This window comes from Leopardus geoffroyi, chromosome D3 (genome assembly GCF_018350155.1).
Source record: "Leopardus geoffroyi isolate Oge1 chromosome D3, O.geoffroyi_Oge1_pat1.0, whole genome shotgun sequence".
Classification (NCBI taxonomy): domain Eukaryota; kingdom Metazoa; phylum Chordata; class Mammalia; order Carnivora; family Felidae; genus Leopardus; species Leopardus geoffroyi.
The window spans coordinates 49,239,582-49,260,459 of record NC_059339.1 but is presented as its reverse complement, the minus strand read 5'-3'; the positions used below and the strand labels follow the sequence as shown (position 1 = coordinate 49,260,459).

Sequence of the window (20,878 nt, the reverse complement as noted above, 5' to 3'; positions counted from 1 at the left end):
AGCCCTCTGATTTGCATAACTTCCTGTTGCATCCTAGCTAAAAAAATGAAACAAGAACAAATGGATATGGAGAAGGGGAAATTAGGATACTGTGAAAGTCTACAGTGTTGGAAAGAATACAATAGGCAGAATACATACTAGCATAGACAAAAATAGATTGGTAAATTAGAGAAGTAGCTCAGAAAATTAACCCATATTACAGTTTAGAAAGAAAAAGAATGGTTCTTAGTTTCCAGAGTGCTGAGAGAGAAAATCATTTTTAACCTCAATTCATATTTAACCATACCATCATTCCAGAATGAGGACAAAAATAAGATAATTTTATACATACAAAATCTAAGATAATGTAATTCTCAGATATCCACTAGCAGAAATATTTAAGACTGTAGTTCAATAAGAAAGAAAGTGAACTAAGAAGGTATAGCCCTCAAAAATCAACACTAAACACAGAAATTGATAAAATACCAGCAACTTCAGTCACTTAATAATAAATATTGCTTTTAAATAATTGGATTTAAATAGAAAAGCTCAGACATAATCAGGGTGAGGAAATAATTCAGTGTCTATTTAAAGCATGCTAAAGTTCCTGTAAAAGCTATAAACTTTATTAGAAAAATTCATACCTAAGAAAGTTTTATTTTTTAACTGCTTAGCTAACAGTAATAAAAATCTATGGATTCAAAGAAATCAGAAAGGAGCAGAGAACATTAGATAACTTTAGGAAAACTATAAGTCTAACACAAGGAGGAGAAAAAAACATTTAAAAAAGGTATAAAATCAATTTAAATTACAAAATATTTAGAAGTGAATGACAACAAAACTACTACACCTAAAGGTGTAGTTGGCAGTTGTAGAGGAAATTCATGGCCTTATAATGTATTTTATGAAACAGAAGATCTAAAATACATGAACTGATTTTCAACTAAAAGACTGAAAAAAAAAAAACCCAGATATCCCTAAGGAAAAGAAATAGAATAAAGAAAGATAGGAGAAGAAATCAGTGAAATAGAGAACAAGAACAAAAAAAGAGGGGGAAGAGAGGAATTACAATATACTTTTAAATAAAACAGACAAATCTCTAGCAAGAATGATCAAAGGGAAAGGGCATAAATACATAACATTAAGAATGGAAAGGTGGCTATACCTAGAGCTATGAAAGATCTGTAAAATAATAAGAAAAATCTCATGAACATCTTTATACTGATAAACTTGGAAACCGAAAGGACATGATAATTGTGGAGGCAATATAATTTCCTAATGCTGACTAAAAAAGGTAGAATGAGGAATGAGTAAGCAAATAACCATTAACAGAATTAAATCAATAATCATATTCATTTTCCATCCCTCTAAGATAGGCCCAGATGTTTGCACAAAAGTATGACATTGGGCCAATAGAACAGAATAGTGTCTAGAAGCAGTAACAGACACATACAAAAATTTGAAATGTAACAAAATCAGCATTAAAAATCAGTAGTGCAGGGCACCTGGGTGGCTCAGTGGGTTAAGCATCCAACTTGGGCTCAGGTTATGATCTCACGGGTTTGTAAGTTCAAGCCCTGCGTGGGGCTCTGTGCTGACAGCTCAGAGCCTGGAGCCTGTTTTGGATTCTGTGTCTTCCTCTGTCTCTGCCGCTCCCCCGCTCACACTCTCTGCCTCTGTCTCTTTCTCACAAATAAACAGTAAATTTTTTTTAAATCAGTAGTGAGATGATAACCTACTCAATGGAGTTGGACAAATGTTGTTGATATAGAATGGATACCTTACAACATACACAAAATAAATTCCAGGTGGATTCAAGTATTCAATGCAAAGCAGAACTTTAAAACTTTTGAAAGGAAATATAGAAGAATAATTTTAATATTTGAAGATAAGAAATATTATCTTGGAAAATTCATAGAGAACACAAACTTGGTGTCTCCCATTTCTACCATGCTTTGTGATTGCAAAGCTCCCCATAATGTGGTACATAACAAGTCTCCCTTTTTGGGTTTGGGGGGCTTGTTTGGGTTCCATTATGAATGAAGTCATGCAGTATTTGTCCTTCTCTGTCTGGCTTATTTCACTTAGCATAATGCCCTCAGGTTTCCTCCATGTTGTCCTAAATAGCAGGATCTCCTCAGGCTTTCAATTGGGTCTGCCAAATGAGAGTCACTGACAAGGTAAGGGCAGGAAGAAATTGAGGATGGGTTAGTAATTCTTCTGGTTCCCTTAAAACCCCCTATAGCATGTTGTCTGTGTCCCTGTGCAATACGTGACAGCTCTTATCAGCCATCTCTCTCCTTCCAGCCCCGCTCCAGGGTCCAAGAATAGTTCTCTACTTTCTTTCTTCACTTCTAGGAGTGGTTGCTGTTACTCACCCTTAGGAACTACTCTATCCTTTGCTGGTTTCCCAAAACCCTGATTAGTCTTTAGGAATTATCCCGTGACTAACCTCCCCACAATTTCATGAGCTTCAGTATATCCTTTCTTTCAAGACTCTAACTGATATATCAAGAAGGAAAGAATGACAAAATTTGATTTAAAACTTTTGCTTAATAAGACAACACACCACCAGCAAAGGAAAGGAGCGGGGGAGGATAGAAGAAACAATAAGTCACAGACAGGAAGATTTTTGTAATGTCTGTAACTGACAAAGACCTGTCATCCAAACACATAAGGAACTACATATCAATAAGAAAAATGGGGAAGAGGTACAAACAGCAAATTCATAGAGGAGGGAACTAGAATAGGTAAAAAAACAAAACAAAACAAAAAAAAAAAAACAAAGTAAAAACCCAAGCACTTATAAAGTTTCAGTCCCTACACAACTTGAGAGCCTCGTCACATCTTCTGCTTCCTGGGCACCTGTGGGTGGAGAGATGGCTGGGAGATAGGCACCTGAGGCAATCCAGAGGGCTCAGTCTTCAGGTTCATCAGGGAATGACAGCAATAGGGCAGTTGTGGGAGGGGTTACAGAGGAAGTCACTGAGGGAAGAGGTTCAGGAAAAGACCCAGGCTGGGGTGGGGTTAATGGAGTTGAGTTTCATGGGAGCCCGGGGAGGGGGGGGGGAGATCCAAGCAAAGAAGTGTGGGTGGGGACAGATGACAGTAAACTTTGTTAGGGCAGGTGGTAAATTGAGAAAGGTCATCCCCAATGGTCTCTTATTTGCTCAGAGAATGGGAAAGAAAGAGAGAATGGCAAGGACTGCTGACATCGTGCAAAGGTGGAGGTTGAGGACAGACAATCTCCTGACTCAGCTCTTCTACACCAAATTGCATCATTGTTCCAAACCAGCCTTTCTAAATTTCATGACTCCCTCCTTAAAATCATACACTTCTGCTCAACTGGACAACTCATAATTTCCTTTTAAATAAATTGCCTCCATCTAGTATTAGTATACTCAAGTCCCAAAATGCTTCTGTTGGTAACCAGGGTTATTTAAATTAATTTTTCCCATTTTACTGAGATATACCTGACATACAGCCCTGTGTAAGTTTAAGATGCTCAGCACCTTAAGAATGATAAGATTATACTGAATAATATTCTTTATCCATTCATCCATCGATGGACGCATAGGTTATTTCCGTGTCTTGGCTATTGTAAATATGGCTGCTGTGAACGTGGGGGTGCAGATATCTCTCGACATTGTGTTTTCATTTCCTCTGGATAAATACCCAGAAGTCGAATTGTGGGATCATATGGTAGTTCTGTTTTTAATTTTTTGAGGACCCTCCACGCAGTTTTCCGTAAGTGGCTGCACCAGTTTACAATCCCACCACCAGTAGACAAGTGATCCCTTTTCTCCACATCCATGTGAGCACTGGTTATCTGTCTTTTTCATGATGGCCATTCTAACAGGCTTGAGGAGATATCCCACTGTGGTTTTGATTTGCATTTCCCTGATGATTACTGATGTTGAACATCTTAAAAGAGTAATCTTTTAAAGGGTTGGAAAAGAGATAATGCAGTGAAACAATTATTTGTGTGTATCTTTTATATTCATTTGGGACAAATCAATAGGATTTGCAAATAAAAATAGAAAAAATTGTTTAACAAAGTCACGTAATTCCTCTTTCAGGATTCTAGTACAACTTAGACTAAGGATTTCCCAAGTACAACTAGAAAATTAGTTAATTTACCTGTATTTTGTTACTGGAGCTCCACATTGAGTTCAGTGCAACACACACTGTTGAGTACACACTGTTGGGTACCTGTTAGGTTCAAGGTACTGTGTTTATGTGGCTGGGGAGAGGAAGGAGTTGTATGAAATACAGGAAGCCTTTGACCGTGGAAATGTTGTATAACGCTTGTACATAAAATAGCATTATTCCAAGTAATTTCAATCTCCAGTAGTCTGCACTTTTCCTGCAGGCATGGAGGTAGATGTATGATCTCCAAATAGGTGTGTTTTCCCATCACAACTGACCTTCAGGTTTGCTTAAAGCAATACTGCTGCTCCTCCCGCCTCACCTTTGTTTAATGAGAGCCATTTCCTAATGCCAACGTTGGGTTAATGGACTGAGATGGGAGAAAATCAAACGTATCTCTTCGTTTTACACCAGATTGCCTTTCTGCCTTGTGGCTTTAATCACTCAATCCTACTCACATCTGCCATAATAACAATTATGGGTTTTCTCCTGACTTCTTACCCAGGAGGGTATGTCAGCGTAGAGCAACATCTCCCAAAGAAAGGAAGGGCAAATTCTTCATCTCTTTCCAGCATCGTAGGTAATAATTTTCCTCTGCAAACCCTCAAGGACTACTTCTTTTGGCTTTCTCATCTACTATTCCCACAGGTTCGTGGCTCTGTTCTGATTTATGCGTTTTCGTCTATCCTCTTTCTTCTGAGATAAGTTTTAATTATGTAGACAGATTGTAAAAGTCTCTTTCTTCTTGTAAACAGCTATTTCTCGGTTAGTACTAGATTTTGTTTAACTGGTTTCCTCCTACCCGACTCTTCTCATGCACCCAGGAATTATGTCTGTTCATTGTTTAACTGCAGCATCAAGACAAGAGAAAGCTGGCTTCTCTTGGTTGCTTTCCTTGAGGGATTCAGTCTTGGAACACCTCAAATTGCAAATCTCCCTCGGGAACTGTTCTTTGTTGCATGTTTGGAAAGCCCGTAAGATTTTAGTTTAGAACCTATATAAGAGCAAAGTACCACCCGTCATATATAGCTGTATGATGATACTCCCAGTTCTACGTATTTAAAAGCTTACCCTACTATCAAAATCAAGAAAGTGCTTGAAATGCTCAAAAGCCCTCATGAAAATATTAGTAGTTGCCCCTTCCTCAGGGGATTCAAGACCAGTGGATTCTAGAAAGCTCCTCAGGTAATGCTGGCAACCAGCGCTCTTACTCTGGCCCCTTCTGGTTAATAATTAAAATATAAAGAGGGGCGCCTGGGTAGCTCAGTCGGTTAAGTGTCCAACTTCGGCTCAGGTCATGATCTCGCGGTTTGTGAGTTCAAGCCCCATGTCGGGTTCTGTGCGGACAGCTCAGAACCTGGAGCCTGTTTCCGATTCTGTGTTTCCCTCTCTCTCTCTGACCCTCTCCCGTTCATGCTCTGTCTCTCTCTGTCTCTAAAATAAATAAACGTTAAAAAAAGTAAATAAAATAAAATAAAATATAAAGAAAAAATGTATTTATAAAACAACTTTTTGTTGTTGTTCTGCATAAGCATTTTTAACTATTTGTTGGATTTCTTTTTTCTAATCAGGGGATCACTCTACCACATTTCCTTATAATACAGATCTCATAGGTTACCTTTGAAGCCCACCATTTATGTGAAAACTGGTTTTGCCAAGAACAGCTCAATATTATCTTTTAACCAGCCAACAATTTTCCACAGCAGGCTTTTAACTTTTACCTTGCATCTCACCAAACACCTCTTCGAAAAGGCCAAATCGATATTCTCCCAGGAGTTTTTGAGGCATACTTGGAGAAAAAAGAGAGAGAACTTTTAGACACAGCAGTGTGTGTGATGTCCTCACAGTAAGGAAACATTCAGCTCATCCAAAGAGGGGGTGTGGTCTGTAGCCAAGAAAAAGGGCCATGGTCTTTGGCCAGTGCTAGATACAAAGCCGTGACCTTGACCTCATTAGCTGGACTGTGGAACTCACCAGGCAGGCTGCTGCATATTTGGGTGGCAGTTCATGGGCAGCAGACCTTCTTACCTTGACTTTCGGTGAGAGTACCTAAGCATCCCGATATTGATGCAAGAGCGTAGGTGTGTTTGTATTTGTCCAAAAGGAGAGTCTGCATTTTCGTTAGATTCTCAAACGTGGATGCAACTTACAAAAAGTAAAATGTTAAGATTACACTAAATGAGATTGTTGTAAAACAAAGTCATTTCAACATTTCTTTAAATAAAGTAACTTTTCATTGTGGAGGTGGATTTCTGTAATCTGAGGTACACATCTGTACTCCGTGTTATTGTGCGAGAAGCCTTTTAGCTCTGACCTTTTAATATTTATCCTTTTCGGCGTTTGAGGGATTTTTAATGTACCCTTTCGGTTGGAGAAATCTATTACTTTTACATGAAAGGGAAATGATAGGTTGAACCCTCCATTTTTGAACTTTATGTATTTTTCAGACATGAAGTGATTTTTTCCCCTTTTTTTCTATGAACGTGTTTTTCAAAACTCCTTCAACAGTCTATCCTGATAGGTCTTCTTTCCCCTCACAGTCACCTTAAGGTCACTGGAACCTGCTTTACTCTTTACAATAGAGGGTGGCTTAAGCCTGTCTATACTGCCCCTAATTAAATGTGAAAGTGTTACTTATTAACTCTAGGATACGGTGAGTTCCTTAGATTCTTTAGCTACAATAAAGCTTTATTATAGAAAATTGCCATTTTTAGGGACACTCTCCTACCATCTCTTCTGTCTTCTGAGTGTTATGGTTCACGTGAGCCCTCACCGTCATTGACATGCTGCATACTTATGCTGTGTTTGGGAAGATATGTCATCAGTAAGGTACAATGTGGATTTTTAATAATTCTAGGTTACTTCATGGAATGAGCACCCAATAGAACAAGAAAGGATCAAAGCTCTATCGAAAAACAAATCATGTGGTCTTCAGAAATGAGGAGAAATGCAGCCATCTGAAATGGTCATGAACCCCAAACAAGTCTTCCTCTCGGTGCTGATATTTGGGGTAGCGGGGCTACTCCTGTTCATGTATTTGCAAGTCTGGATTGAAGAGCAACATACAGGTAACACATCAACCCTTTTCGCCTATTTTAATTATAATGGCCATTTTCAATTAAATAAGCTGTGATGTCTACAGAACTATATACAAGGTCACCTTATTTCCAGCAACAGCAAAAATTAGACACAAATTAAAATCCCCAGCTCCTAAAAGAAAGGATAATTATGCAATTCTGGTGGGCATTTGCTCCGGGGCTTGGGATAACACTTGGAGTTTTTGTTACCTCAGTAGGGAGCAGCATGGCCTTTTAGCCCAGTAAGGACTGCTTGTGAAAAATTTGCCTGCTCAAATGTGTAGGGGTGCCCGGGTAGCTCAGTCGGTTAAGCATCTGACTCTTGATTTTGGCTCAGGTCATGATCTCACTGGTTCGTGGGTTCAAGCCCTGCGTCGGGCTCTGCACTGACGGTATGGAGCCTGCTTGGGATTCTCTTTCTCCCTCTCTCTCTGCCCCTCCCCCGTTTGCTCTCTCTGTCTCTCTTTCAAAACAAATACACTTAATAAAAAAAATTTTTAAGTGCGTAGCATGGGTCCTACCTTTGGTGTGTCCACTAAGCATTGGGCACAAACACAATGAGCTAAATATACAGCTAAATAACTCTTCTAAAATTCCTTCTTATTTTTTGTGTCAATACTCAAAATGGCACATAAATTCTTTAATATCTTTACTATGAGGCTGGAGTTTACAAACCTGCTCTGTAAAAGATTGCATAGAAAATATTTTAGGCTTTGTAGACCCTGCCATTTCTTTCAAAACTACTCAACCATGCCAGTGTGTCACATGAGCAACCCTACGTTACATGAACGCAAATGGACCAGGCTGTGTTCCAATAAAACTTTATTTGCAAAAACAGGGATTGGGCTGGATTTGGTCCACAAGTAGTAGTTTGCCAATCCCTGCCAAACTGGTACTTTCATCATCCGGTTTGCCATTGCCACACATTGGGAACACCTCAATCACTGTTAAAATGGATTATGTTTATGATGATTGACTTAGAACATTACAGAAATATATACATATATATATTATAAAATTCAGTTGTCTTCCGTAAGTATAAATAGGCTATGGCTTATGATTGTTATGGAAAATAAAGTAAAAGCAGAACAGTTTCTTAATTGTGTCTAATTGTGGCCTATTTTTAAATCATTCTAGATATAAAGCCCTTAAGAATCTACTCTGAAAGAGAATTCAATACGGAGTCACAAACATGATACTTTTTAAAGTTGTTTCCATTTCTAAATCCCCTTCCTTGGATTATTGTCTTATACATTTTGGATTTATTTAATTTATATAGTAACTCTTGTGAAAAGAATTTGCATGTAATTATTTCCTAGAGAATATGTAACATTGTCAAAACTTATTCTTTTTTTTTTTTTTTTTAATGCTTATTTATTTTTGAGTGAGAGACAGAGCGTGAACAGGGGAGGGGCAGAGAGAGAAGGAGATACAGAATCTGAAGCAGGCTCCAGGCTGTGAGCTGTCAACACAGAGCCCAATGCTGAGCTCGAACATATGAACTGTGAGATCATAACCTGAGTCAAAGTTGGATGCTTAACTGACTAAGCCGCCCAGGTGCCCCTGTCAAAACTTATTCTTAATTCCCATTATAAGTTACATGAACTGTAATATTTTCTAAGCTTTCAATATTACTATAATAATTTTTCATAACTTATAATATTTCATGAAACCATCTTGATAAAATATAGAGGCTGTTTTCTCCTGCAGTATAGATTTTCTAAGCCCTTGGTAGGTGTTTGTTGAATGAATGATAAAAAGATGAATAAATAGACTGAAAACTCATTGCAGACTACACACTAGAACACAGCAAAGGAGTAAGAGTCAGAGATCTTATTTTTCATATTTTTATGATCTATTTTAATAGTCTCATAACAAATTTCATGAGGAAAGTATTGCAACAAGGCTCCAATCCATATAAGAAAATGTATTCATATATATAAACCATGGGAGAAATGTTACAGTTAGAAACTACGTGATTTCTGAAGAAACCGGTCATATAATAATACCTTACAAATATCCTGAAGTTTACAAAATGGGCCATAGGCATCAATAGCCACCATTTACTGAAAGCTTATTAAGTGCCAAGTGATTACATGTATCTTCTCTAATCCTAATGGAATCTTCCTAGGTGTGATAAGTTTATAGGTGAGGAAACTGAGGCTCGGGTAGATAAGGAACTTATCCCAGACCTCACATGTGCAGATCTAGGCATAGAGGCATTTGTGCCTCTCCAAAGTCTATGCCCTTCCCCAACACATTGCATCTGTGTGGGGTGGTGGAAACGTGAGTATTGTTACCCCCTAGTGTACAGACAGGGTAACTGAGACCCAGAAACTAAGTGGCTTGCCCAAAGGTGCAAAGGCTAAGAGTTTCCAAAGTAAGACCCATGTCCAGACTTTCCTGCTTCTTATGTTCCCTAAAAGAACCTCCTAACCAAAAAGGTGGATAAGATAAACATGTAATAAATAATATCCTATCAGTCCAGTTGTTTTTAAATCCATGACTTGTAAACCAAGCTATTCACAAGGTCGATTCTTAGTTGAATTTATAATTTCTCCAAGCTGGGAAATTATTTTGCCTAGTTAAGATGGGCTTATACTATAATAAATAATAATAAATAACATTTATTCTCTTAAATGTTATTTGTAATTTGCTAGTACTTTTCCTGATTCTCTATATGTCTTAAATGCATTGTGTAATATTTCACAATCTACTCAGGACAGGGAGTATAAATGCTCGAACCAGGATTTTTTAGATAACTATCTTACTGAAGAAAAGTTTTCTTCTTTTTCAATAAGAAACAACTTCCATCTGGAGTTTTGCCTTTAACCAGGCTAGTGCCCTGGGTGGTAATTCTGTAGTTTTCCAGATAGACCGGTATCTGTGTATTTTATACGTGTTTTAAATAACATCAGGAGCATCAGGCATTTTTAGAAGCAGTTTCTTCTTAAATCAGAAAAATATCTGAACGTGTGCTTTGATGTCAAGTTAAAAATGAGAAGTTTGTGTTTTGGACATTTTAGAGCTGTCACTCAAAGGACTGTGGAAGATGAGTTTATTTTGGTTGCTAAAACCTTCTATAGGTAGAGCAGATTTTAAAACTCTGAATGGTTTTGATCTTGTATCCATTTCAGTTGTGTATGAAAACTCTTGGGTTTTTTTCATGCTTCTTATTTGAGTCCTTTAAAATATAATAAGATATGGGATATTTTCTAAGCTTTCCTAGGTTTTCTGGGTTCTTCTGTTAAAATAAAATGCTTTAAAATTACAAAAAATCTTAAATATGCTCTGATATGCTAGTAAAGGTTATGAACAGACAAAATTTCTTTGGAAGTGAAGAGGAAAATGTGTGACAAAGAAAGTGAATCTATCCAATTATACAACAGAGAGTTCTGTAATAACACCCATTTTTCAATAGCACACCAATTAAGTTATGCATTTCTTTATGCTAATATGGATGTGCTATTATGAATTTTATTTTATAATTTCTTCCCTGGTTGTTAAGAGTACAAATTTCATATTTAGAAGAATATTGAAAATCTCAGATCTACTTGTTAGCTGTGTGACCCTGGGCAAATAACTCTATGACACAATCTCCTCATCTGTGAAATGGGGATAATAATATTTTCCGTGTAGGGCGGCAGGGAGGATTAAAGGAGACTTAGTATGGTGCCTGGCAAGTAGTAATGAGCGATGAATGTGAACTGTTGTTATTATTCTGGAAATGATACAGAGCACCTGCAGACCAGCTTTTTCAGAGTTATCACGATTAAGACTCAGCCGCAATTCAGGAAAACAATCTTAAGCTTGTGCCTTGCTGATTAAGGAAAAAAAAAAAAAAAAAAAAAAGCTCAATTCCAACTCCAGTTAAAATAGTTAGGAGAGTCTCACTGGCACAAAGCCGGCATGTTTCACAGCAGAGGAATTGGAAGGATGATCAGGTTGAATGCAGAGAGGAGAGTCAGTGTCCAGGAGGATCTCTGGTCTATGCAGGGTGGCTCCAAGGTCAGGGTATCCATTCATGCAATAGCGTTTTTATAAGATTTAACAATTGACCGTGCCAAACTGGTGAATACTGAGATATAGTAGGGAACCAGCTATAATCCCTGTTCTCAAGGAAACTATAGTGTCACAGACTGTAAGGGAGAAAATGGTCTTGAGTTCAGGCCAAGGTGCTGGTACACAAGGACAGTCCATTGTGACAGAAGAGAGACAGGCCCTCCGTTATGAGGCACAATAATGAGTTGGGACCAGAAGAAAGAGCCCAATCAGTTGTCAGTGATGGAATTGCTGATCTGATGGAAGTGATGGGGGGGGGTGGGATAGGATTAGCAGGCATAGAGGACCAGAGCAGAGCAGAATGCAGAATGGATATATCTACAGAAAAGATGTGTTGATGAGGGCCAGTTCAGGATAAATCACAAGAATGGATCATTTTTTCCCCAGTTACTGCTGAAATTTACAGTTTGATGCCCTCCTCCTCTAGGTACAATGTTAGTGCTAAGTAGAACAGATACCAAAAGGTGTGGTACATAATTGTTTTATATGTATGTGCAATAAGACCTAGTTAGGACCCTGTCATATCAGAGTCAGAATCTCAGCTTTAGAAAAGAATTTATTGTTTAAACACTATAAATTGATTACATCACTCTCCTGTTTAAAATATTTTAGTTATATCTCATTCTTTTCCACAAAGTCTTCTCCCTGGGACCCACAAAGCTGTGTGCGGTGTAACCTCTGTCTGCCTCCACTGGCTCACCCTCCCTTCCCTCAAGGCACTTCCGGGCTCCACCAGGAAGTCATCTTCCAGAAAACCAAACCCCTTGCTGACTCAGCGCTCTCACCATGAAAGAAGCTTGGATGCTCTTCTCCAGCTCTCACCCGTCCTGGCTTAGTTCACATGTCACCTGCTTCATCGAAGCAGCCAATCAGCCCCAGAGCTAATCAGTCAGACTCCCATCTTCTTCATTTCCACCAGAGAAATGTTCATAATCAACAGTTGCCTCATTTTATTATTTGTTCACTTGTTTATTTTACAAGCTCAGTGAAAACAGAGACCCTGCCTGTCTCACTCAACTCGGTGTCCCCGTTCCACGGCATGGAACTTGTGTGGTAGGCGTTCAATAGTAGAGTCGTCTGGGTGGATACATAACACTTCTTTTGGTTTTTCAACATCCAGCCAAATGACTGCATAGATTGCGTTTGAACACTTCTGGGGACAGAGAATCCACTGCTCCTCAAGGCATCCACTCAACTTTATAGCCACCTCCTTAGAAAGTTCCATATGTTAAGCCAGAACTTGCATCCTTAACTTAGGCTTACTCATCCTAGCGGTATCCCTGGCACTGGATGAGGCTCACCCTTCTTCCATCACATGGCCAGATCATTTTCACGGCAAAGGAAGCCCCAGCTTTTTTAACCATTTCATAAAAGATGATACGGGTCCCTCTCCTCTGAATCATTAACACTTTTTATGCCTTTTAAAATATGATGTATTGTATACTTATATGAAACCTGTGTTAGAAATATACATCTCTGGGCCACCTGGGTGGCCCAGTCAGTTAAGCATCTGACTTCAGCCCAGGTCATGATCTCTCCATGTACGTGAGTTCGAGCCCCACTTCGGGCTCTGTGCTGACAGTTCAGAGCCTGGAGCCTGCTTTGGATTCTGTCTCCCTCTCGCTCTGCCCCTCCCCTGCTCACACTATGTCTCTCTTTCTCAAAATAAATAAACATTAAAGAAAAAAGAAATACACATTTCTAATAAAATCCCCTATCAAGTGGTAAAGTAAAGCACACATAATTTAAATATGCAAAATAGTGAAAAATCAAACAGATTCCCCCAAATAGCTTATGTTATTTCTTTTCTTGAGATTTTCCAGAATCAAATTTAGTTTCATCTATGCCAAACTAAAAATGTTCCCTGGATTTATCCGACACTGTAAATATCTACCTAAACAATTTCTGAGCATTTTTATTCAGGACCATTACTTTTTTTTAAAAAATAAATCAATTTATTTAAACAGGAAAACAAAAAACAAAGACAGTTCACTCTTTTCTCCCCCACCCCCTGCCCTACCTGTGGCAACCACCAATCTATTCTCTGTATCTGTGAGCTTCGGGGTTTGTTTGTTTGTTAGATTCCACATGTAAGAAAGATCATGCAGTATTAGCCTGTCTCTGTCTGACTTATTTCATTTGCTTAGTGTCTTCAAAGTCCGTCCATATTGCAAATGGCAAGATTTCATTCTTTTTTATTGTTGAGTAATATTGTTTATTCATTCATCAATGGACGCTTAGGTTATTTGCATATCTTGCCTATTGTAAATAATGCTGCAGTGGACATGGGGATACATGTATCTTTTTGAACAGTGTTTTCTTTCTCTTTGGATAAACACTCAGAAGTAGAATTGCTGGATCATATGGTAGTTCTGTTTTTTATTTTTTGAGGAGCCTCCATACTCTTTTCTATAGTGGCTGCACCAATTTATATTCCCACCAATAGTGAACTAGGGTTCCCTTTCCTCCCTATGCTTGCCAACTCTTGTTATTTCTAGATTTTTTGATAATAGCCATTCCAACAAGTATGAGATGATATCTCACTGTGGTTTTGATTGTATTTCCCTGATGATGAGTGATGTTGAGTATCTTTTCATGTGTCTGCAAGCCACCTGTATATATTCTTTGGAAAAATGTCTATTCAGATCTTCCCATTTTTTAATCGGATTGTTTGCTTTTTGTTATTGAGTTGTTTGGGTTCTTTGTCTATTTTGGATGTTAGTCTTTTATCAGATATATGATTTGAAAATATTTTCTCCTATTCAGTAGGTTGCCTTTTCATGTGGTTGATAGTTTCCTTCACTGTACAGAAGCTTTTAAGTTTGTAGTCCCACTTGTTTATTTCTCTTTGTTGCTTTTGCTTTTGGTGTTAGATATAGAAAATCATCCAAGACTTATGACAAGGAGCTCACCACCCTATGTTTCCTTGTAGTTTTATGGGATCAGGTCTCATATTTAGTTAGGTCTTTAATCCCTTTTGACTTGATCTTTGTGTTTGGTGTAAGGTAGTGGTCCAATTTCATTCTTTTGCAAATAGCTGTGCAGTTTTCCCAACACTATTTGTTGACGAGACTGTCTTTTTCCTGTTGTATATTCTTGCCCCCTTTGTTGTAAATTAATTGACCATGTAAGTGTGGGTTTATTTCTGGGCTCTATATTCTGTTCGATTGACCAATGTGTCCGTCTGTTTTTATGCCTATACTACACTTTTTAAATTACTTTAGCTTTGTAATATAGTTTGAAATCAGGGAGCATGATGCCTTCAGCTTTTCTTTTCTTTTCTTTTCTTTTCTTTTTTTCAAAAGTTTATTTGTTTATTTTGAGAGAAAAAGAGTGCAAGTGGGGGAGGGGCAGAGAGAGAGAGAGAGAGAGAGAGAGAGAGAGAGAATCCCAAGCATTGATAGTGCAGAGCCCAATGTGCAGTTCGAACCCAGGAACTGTGAGACCATGACCTGAGCCAAAACCAAGAGTCAGACACTTAACCGACTGAGCCACCCAGGCATCCTTGCTTTTCTTTTTCAAGGTGACTTTGGTAAGACCAGTAATTTGTTGGCTATTTATTGATAGTATTTTTACATGTTTTCCTTAAACCGAAACTTCTTTGACTTTTCTTTCCTACTTTTAAGTAGACACTGTTTCCTGATTCCTTCTTTCTGATTTTCATGGAATAGTGATACTGAATTTAGTTTAGGGTTCAACATTAGCATCTAAGCTAAGAATTCTCATAGTTAACGTATGAATTACCATAGCTGGCATAGAAAAGAAAGAATGATATAGCCATAATCCCACCTTCTCAAAACCCACTCTCACCAACCCAGGCTCTGTAGGACTGATACACAACACACTTAGCCTGAAAAGTATGTTCTTTTTGGTCAGTGATGTCAACTTCCTGCAGGTCAGCATTCTATTCAAATCTTACATGCTGTTATCAAAGGCAGCATAGCCAAAACAAAGAGGTACTTTTAATATTTTCTTCTGCTAATTCACAATAAACATCATTAGGCCTAGGTTATATTTTAACCCTCATAGGTGTGTATGAAAGTGAAACATAGTGGCTGCAAGCTTCTGATTTCAGGCAAAGTAAAGCCACCTTACTGCTTTTTCCTCAGACAATTGCTTCAGGACCTCATAAGCAAACCGGCCTCATGCTTTGGTATTTCTAAGGAGATTTCATCTTGCTTTTTTTTCAAACTAAGTATATTTTGTGGCATATAAAGTTCTGCAACTAGACTAGATTGACATAATTCTTTTCTCTTGAGCCTCTCTGATGAGAAAGTATATTCTTTCCCTCCAAAATCAAGCTGTTTGTCCTGATTGTGATGTTGCTATATTGAAATTCTATTTTCTCCTGGGGGATTTTTGTATACCAGAACTGGAGCAAAGCCACTTACAACATGGAAGGACTTTATGCTTACAATTGTTCCCATACTCAGGAAAATAAAAATTGCTTTCCTTTAAAAAAATCACTCATTTGAGTTACTTCCTCCAAGTTTGATGAGCCTGGCAGCCATTTTTTTTTAATCAAATGAGCACATGCTGTCTCTGCTCACCTCTGGATGCCAGTGTGTCCTGTCTTTCATGTGATTTTTGTCCATCTCAGGACCTTTGAGTTAGCTGTTCTCTGTTCCTGAAATGCATTTTTCTTGGTCGTTTCCGTTGCTGGCTTTCCTTATCATTCAGGGTACAGTTTAAATATCACCTTCCCTCAACATCCTGTGTAAAGTACATCTTTTCTGATGGTTTCTCTCCTAGCATCTGTTTTATTATTTCCTAAAGTTTTACTTCATGGCACTTATGATCTGTAATCATTCTTTATGTTTATTTATATATGGTCTACCTCTCCCAATATAATTTAAGCTTCCCAAGGGCAGGGAGCTTATATATTGGTCACCAGTGTATCTCCACCCCCTCCTTCACCCCGTACCCCCAACTCCCAGGTCCCGACTCCAGTCCTCACTTCACTCTGTACCCCCAGTGCCCTCTAAATCCAGTGTTTATTCTTATTCACCCAGCCACCTCTAACTTCCTTCTCCCAGTGGACTTTGTCTGGCCTTTCTGCCCCAACCTTCTGAGTCTTCTGTATTCCTGGGGGCTGTCACCTGCTTTTGTCTTATACTCCAGAAGCCACACTGCTAGAAATGAAGGAGAAATGGATGTCAAAGTTGCTTAAAATTTTCTGAAATTGAAGAACATTTAGTGGCCAAGCTTTGCTACAGTATCAGTCCATTCAACATAGATTTTTAAAACTCTAGTAATTCATTGAATACATTTGTTTCCAAGTATGTTTTAAACACACATAAACAATAATGCTATTGCTTTAACTATTGCTTTATCTCAGCACTCATCCTTCTTCAGGATGCGGCCCCTGCCTCCATTTCTTTTGGGTGCTCCTTTTCCTCTGCTACACTATCCAAATTGTAGCAGAAACCGCCATATTACAATGGAAGGCTTCGTTTGGTCTGTTGGCCAACGCTAGGCCCATCTTTCATAGTACACCACACATTGTGGTAGCAGCGAATCACCAGTCCAAGGAATCGGTGGCCAGTGCAGGCTTGACCACTGATTCCCTTTCTTGGGATTTTGGTTTCCAATACCAGGAAAATGGGCTCAAGTGCCTAACCATGTGGCAGAAAACTCAGAAGTGTATGTGGCTGTTTCCTACCACATGAGCCAGAGGAGATGAAGTTACTTGGCCAGGGAGGGAGGGAAGAAAAGCAGTCAGGAGGAGAAGAGCAGAGTCATGGACAAGTTCAGCAAGTGTTTGGGTTCCTGGACCTTCTTCTCTCAAGATTCAACACTGCTGCTTCCTGGTGTTTCTGGTGGTCTGTAAGGGCAGAAAACTTTTCCCTTCTTCCTTTCTCGGTTCTTTGGCTGGCCTAATAATTAAATTGACATAAGATTAACAGGAGACAAAAAATTGAATTTCATATGTATTGGAGCCCCATAAAAATATGAGACTCAAAGAAATGACCAAAGAAGGCAGCTTTTATAACTTTTAGACAAACAATAAATTTGTGAAGAATGGACAAGATGCAGAGGTAGTAAATTGTTAAAGATGTAACAAGGTTTGTACAGTCTTCTCAGCATGAAATTCTCTGTCTCTGGTGGTAAGGATGCCTTCCACCCTCCTGGTACAGGAAGGGTACCTTTCACACGGGAGATTTATTTCCTGCTTTCAGGGAGACAAAGGAGGGTCCTTCTTGAACTACGTGTTTGTGTCTTTTTTTTTTAATTGAAGTATAGCTGATATGCAATGTCATATTAGCCCCAGGGGTACAACGTAGTGATTCGACAATTCTGTAGCACCAGCTGTTTATTAAGTAAGTTTAATTCAAAATAATATACCGAAGTGACATCCTCGAATCCCTAGAGGTCCCAGTGGGGTTTCTGTCACCTGTAGCTCAAACAGTTCTAACAAATGCAGTCTGGCTCTTGTATATTCATCTTCTTTCCCACCCTCAGTATGTAGCCATCTTTCTCAAAGCAGGATTACTGGAGCTTCAAGGAGCCTCATGAAGGACCCCATTAGCTTTACTCGCCTCTCGGGGAAGGGCAAAGGGGCGGATAGTGCAAAACAATCCTCCTTCACACTTTTTGATTCATTTATACCATGGATCGCAAGAGCTGCCTTGTTCACTCCATGCTCTAGCATCCGGCATTGTGCCTGGCCCTTACTACATGCTTAGGATGCCAGCAAGTCCTTGCCTAATGAGTCAACCCGCACTGAAAGCTAAGCTCAACCACACTTAGAAGGCAAGTGGAGCTGGTAGTTAACTCTGGACTTTTCAGAAGTTACGCTGTTTGGTTTAGCGGGGATTTTCTCCAGTGATATCCTGAAATGTCTTCCTTGAGGTTAGGAAGGTGTTACTTGGAGAGGCTTATTTTTCCTTTTGGCTGTGGTTTGTTTTTAACAAAAGCGGGATCATCATTTAGCAGACATGTTGTATGTAAAGTAAAAAATTGAGTGAGGAATTGCAGAAGATAAGACCTTTTAAGGTCCCTTATAATGTTAAGTTCCCTGGGGCTATCATGTGTCTGAAGAAGAGACCAACGAATAAACAAAGCCAGTCTCAGGAGCTGTCCATTTTGGGGGTAGTATTTTGTAGTGGAAAGCACAAAGCTCTCACTACTCACTTCTGGCCTGTTTTGTGTTTTTTAAACAAGTTGATTAATCTCTCCAGATTCTGGTTTATTTTCTTCTCTGATTTCCGCACCTTGTTCCTTGCTGTCCTCGGTTAACCACCATCCCAAAGTTGATGCTTATCCCGGCATTCCTGTACATGTCTCTATAATTTTAACACACGTGTATTCCTTTTTTCATATTTTTAGTCTTCTATAAAAGGTGTCTATCTGTATATACTCTTGTGCAACTTGGTTCTTCATTCAACATTAGGTTTTTGAGATTTATTTCTATTGATATATTGCAACTGTAATTCATGAACCCAACTACTGTATAATATTTCATCATGTGAATATGTTGCAGTTGATTTATCCATTCCCCAGTTGGTATGCATAAAAGCTGTTTCTAATTTTTTGCTGTCACACAACTTCCTACTAAGAGCATTCTTGTGTAATATCTTTGCTCACATGTTTAGAGTTTTCTATAAGAGCTTACACTGCATGTTCTCCAAAATAATATCAGCTTCAAGATTCTGTGATTCCATGTCGTATCTTCTCTTCTGCTCACACAAATCAAAATTAGGACTTTTAGAATACCGCAAATGTTAAATGATAAATCTTAGTAAAAAACGGATACAGAAATATTTATTTGGATACACAGATTTCCGTTCAGAATTGTGGATGGAAGGATACAAATATAGTGCACAGAACCTGCTCTCACAATGCTTCTTGCTTATTGGTATGCCAACAGGGTAGTTAACAGTTCATTGAGAATCGATTAAAATAATTACTAGGTCATTAGTGTGGACTTTGAGTATAAGTGTAAAGACCTCACTCACTAAATAATTCATGATGATAGGCAAGTTAACTCCTGCTCATATTGATTTGGTATGTAATACCACCAAGTCCAAAATTTCTAATTTTCCTAATAAAAATAAACTCTTTAAACTTTCAAAGCATCACCCAATCCCAGCCTCCTCCTTTTATAAAGGAGCAACGAAGAGGCTTAAATTTGCACAACCAGTAATAACAACACTGGCACTAAAACATGACTCCTGATAACTGAGTATTTTCCACAAAATATTCTTCCCCTTTCCCTTCTAGTTTTTCCTCTTGCCTTTTCCTGGAGATCCAAGAGGACTGGGGTGCTTTTCAATCACTGGTTTGTTTCCTGAAGTGTCTTGAACATAGCCATTCCAAAACCCAGCTGAGAAGTGTAGCAACCAGATGCATCACTGGGAGCAAGGATATAGTTTCTGTTTTCCATTTGAAAATCTGCCTGCACAGATAAGACCTTGAGTGTTGTAACAGTCCCAGACTTCAAAAGAAAGTTCACCAGTGTAGAACCACTGTCTTTGGAAATAATGTATGCTATGTTTCTTTTCAAACTTAGCTTTCAAGAATAAAGCAATCAACTGAGAGAGGTTTGGTGGAAAACTTCATGGTACCCAGTTCATCACAGGTTAAAGAGGCACAAAAGGTAAAAAGGAAACATAGATTGTCTCTAAATAAAAGAACCTTAGGGGTACCTGGTTGCTTAAGCATCCGACTTTTGATTTTGGCTCAGGTCATGATGTCACGGTTTATGGGTTCAAGACCTACATTGTAGTCCACACTGACAGCATGGAGTACGCTTGGGATTCTCTCTCTCTCTCTCTTTCTGCACCCCAACCCCTGCTTGTGCACATGCACTCATTCTCTTTCAAAACAAAGGAACTTAAAAAGAATTTTAGTTTTCATTAAGTGTTCTTTCTTGTTTCCCCGAGTCACAGATTACCAAAAGTTATATTGAATTATATATACGAGATTGAAAGTAAATATGTTTGTGCTACTCAAACAGTATTAATCACTTGTCTCCCTTTTACTTTTCTCTAGCTTTTAGCTCCAGCTCTTGCAAAGTGAGTCAGCCTAGGTTGTAAACATTTGCTTTCATTTCCCCAACTGGAAGCCCACTGAAGGTCAGGACCACAGTACCTGGAACATAGGCGGTCCCAATTAAAACTTCAATGGAAAGAATTGGGAGAGAGATTCCAGAGACAGAGAGCAACTGATGGTTTATGCAGGATTCCCAATGTATCAATCTTTGGTGTCATCATAACCTTCTAAATCTGTTTGTGAACTTCACAACTCTAGATGTTTTCTTTTACCTCTTCTGAAGAATTAAACAACTTTCGAGTGACTATTCGTATGAAACAGCCACATAGGGATATATGTATAACCCCCAAATCATTTAATTAATGATTATCGTATTAATGGAGCTATATATTCCAAATAGAATAGCTGTATTCACTAACCAGTCCCCCCAGATTTTCTAGGCTCAGAGTGTTGGGGAAAAATGTACTTTTCATGGAGTCATGCAATGAATTTGGAATATTCTTGTGGGAGTGTTTTGTGCAGCTCATGAAGAAGCCTCATCAACTGTTCACAAAACGTGGTGTCGTTCCTCAAGATCAGTCTGACTGTCTGTTTTTATCTCTGGCAACTATAGACAG

The 20,878-nt window shown here is 38.6% G+C and overlaps 1 protein-coding gene across 4 annotated transcripts in view; it reads left to right on the top strand.

The window, feature by feature from the left end:
* The window catches only part of CHST9 (carbohydrate sulfotransferase 9), a 247,153-nt gene that overhangs the window by 34,135 nt on the left and 192,140 nt on the right, over positions 1-20,878 (top strand). For all 4 annotated transcript variants that reach the window (XM_045459560.1, XM_045459561.1, XM_045459558.1 and 1 more), the window contains exon 2: positions 6,986-7,196. In XM_045459560.1, the coding sequence (XP_045315516.1) occupies positions 7,076-7,196 (121 nt within the window). In that variant the 5' untranslated portion in view covers positions 6,986-7,075. The remainder of the gene's footprint in view (positions 1-6,985; positions 7,197-20,878) is intronic.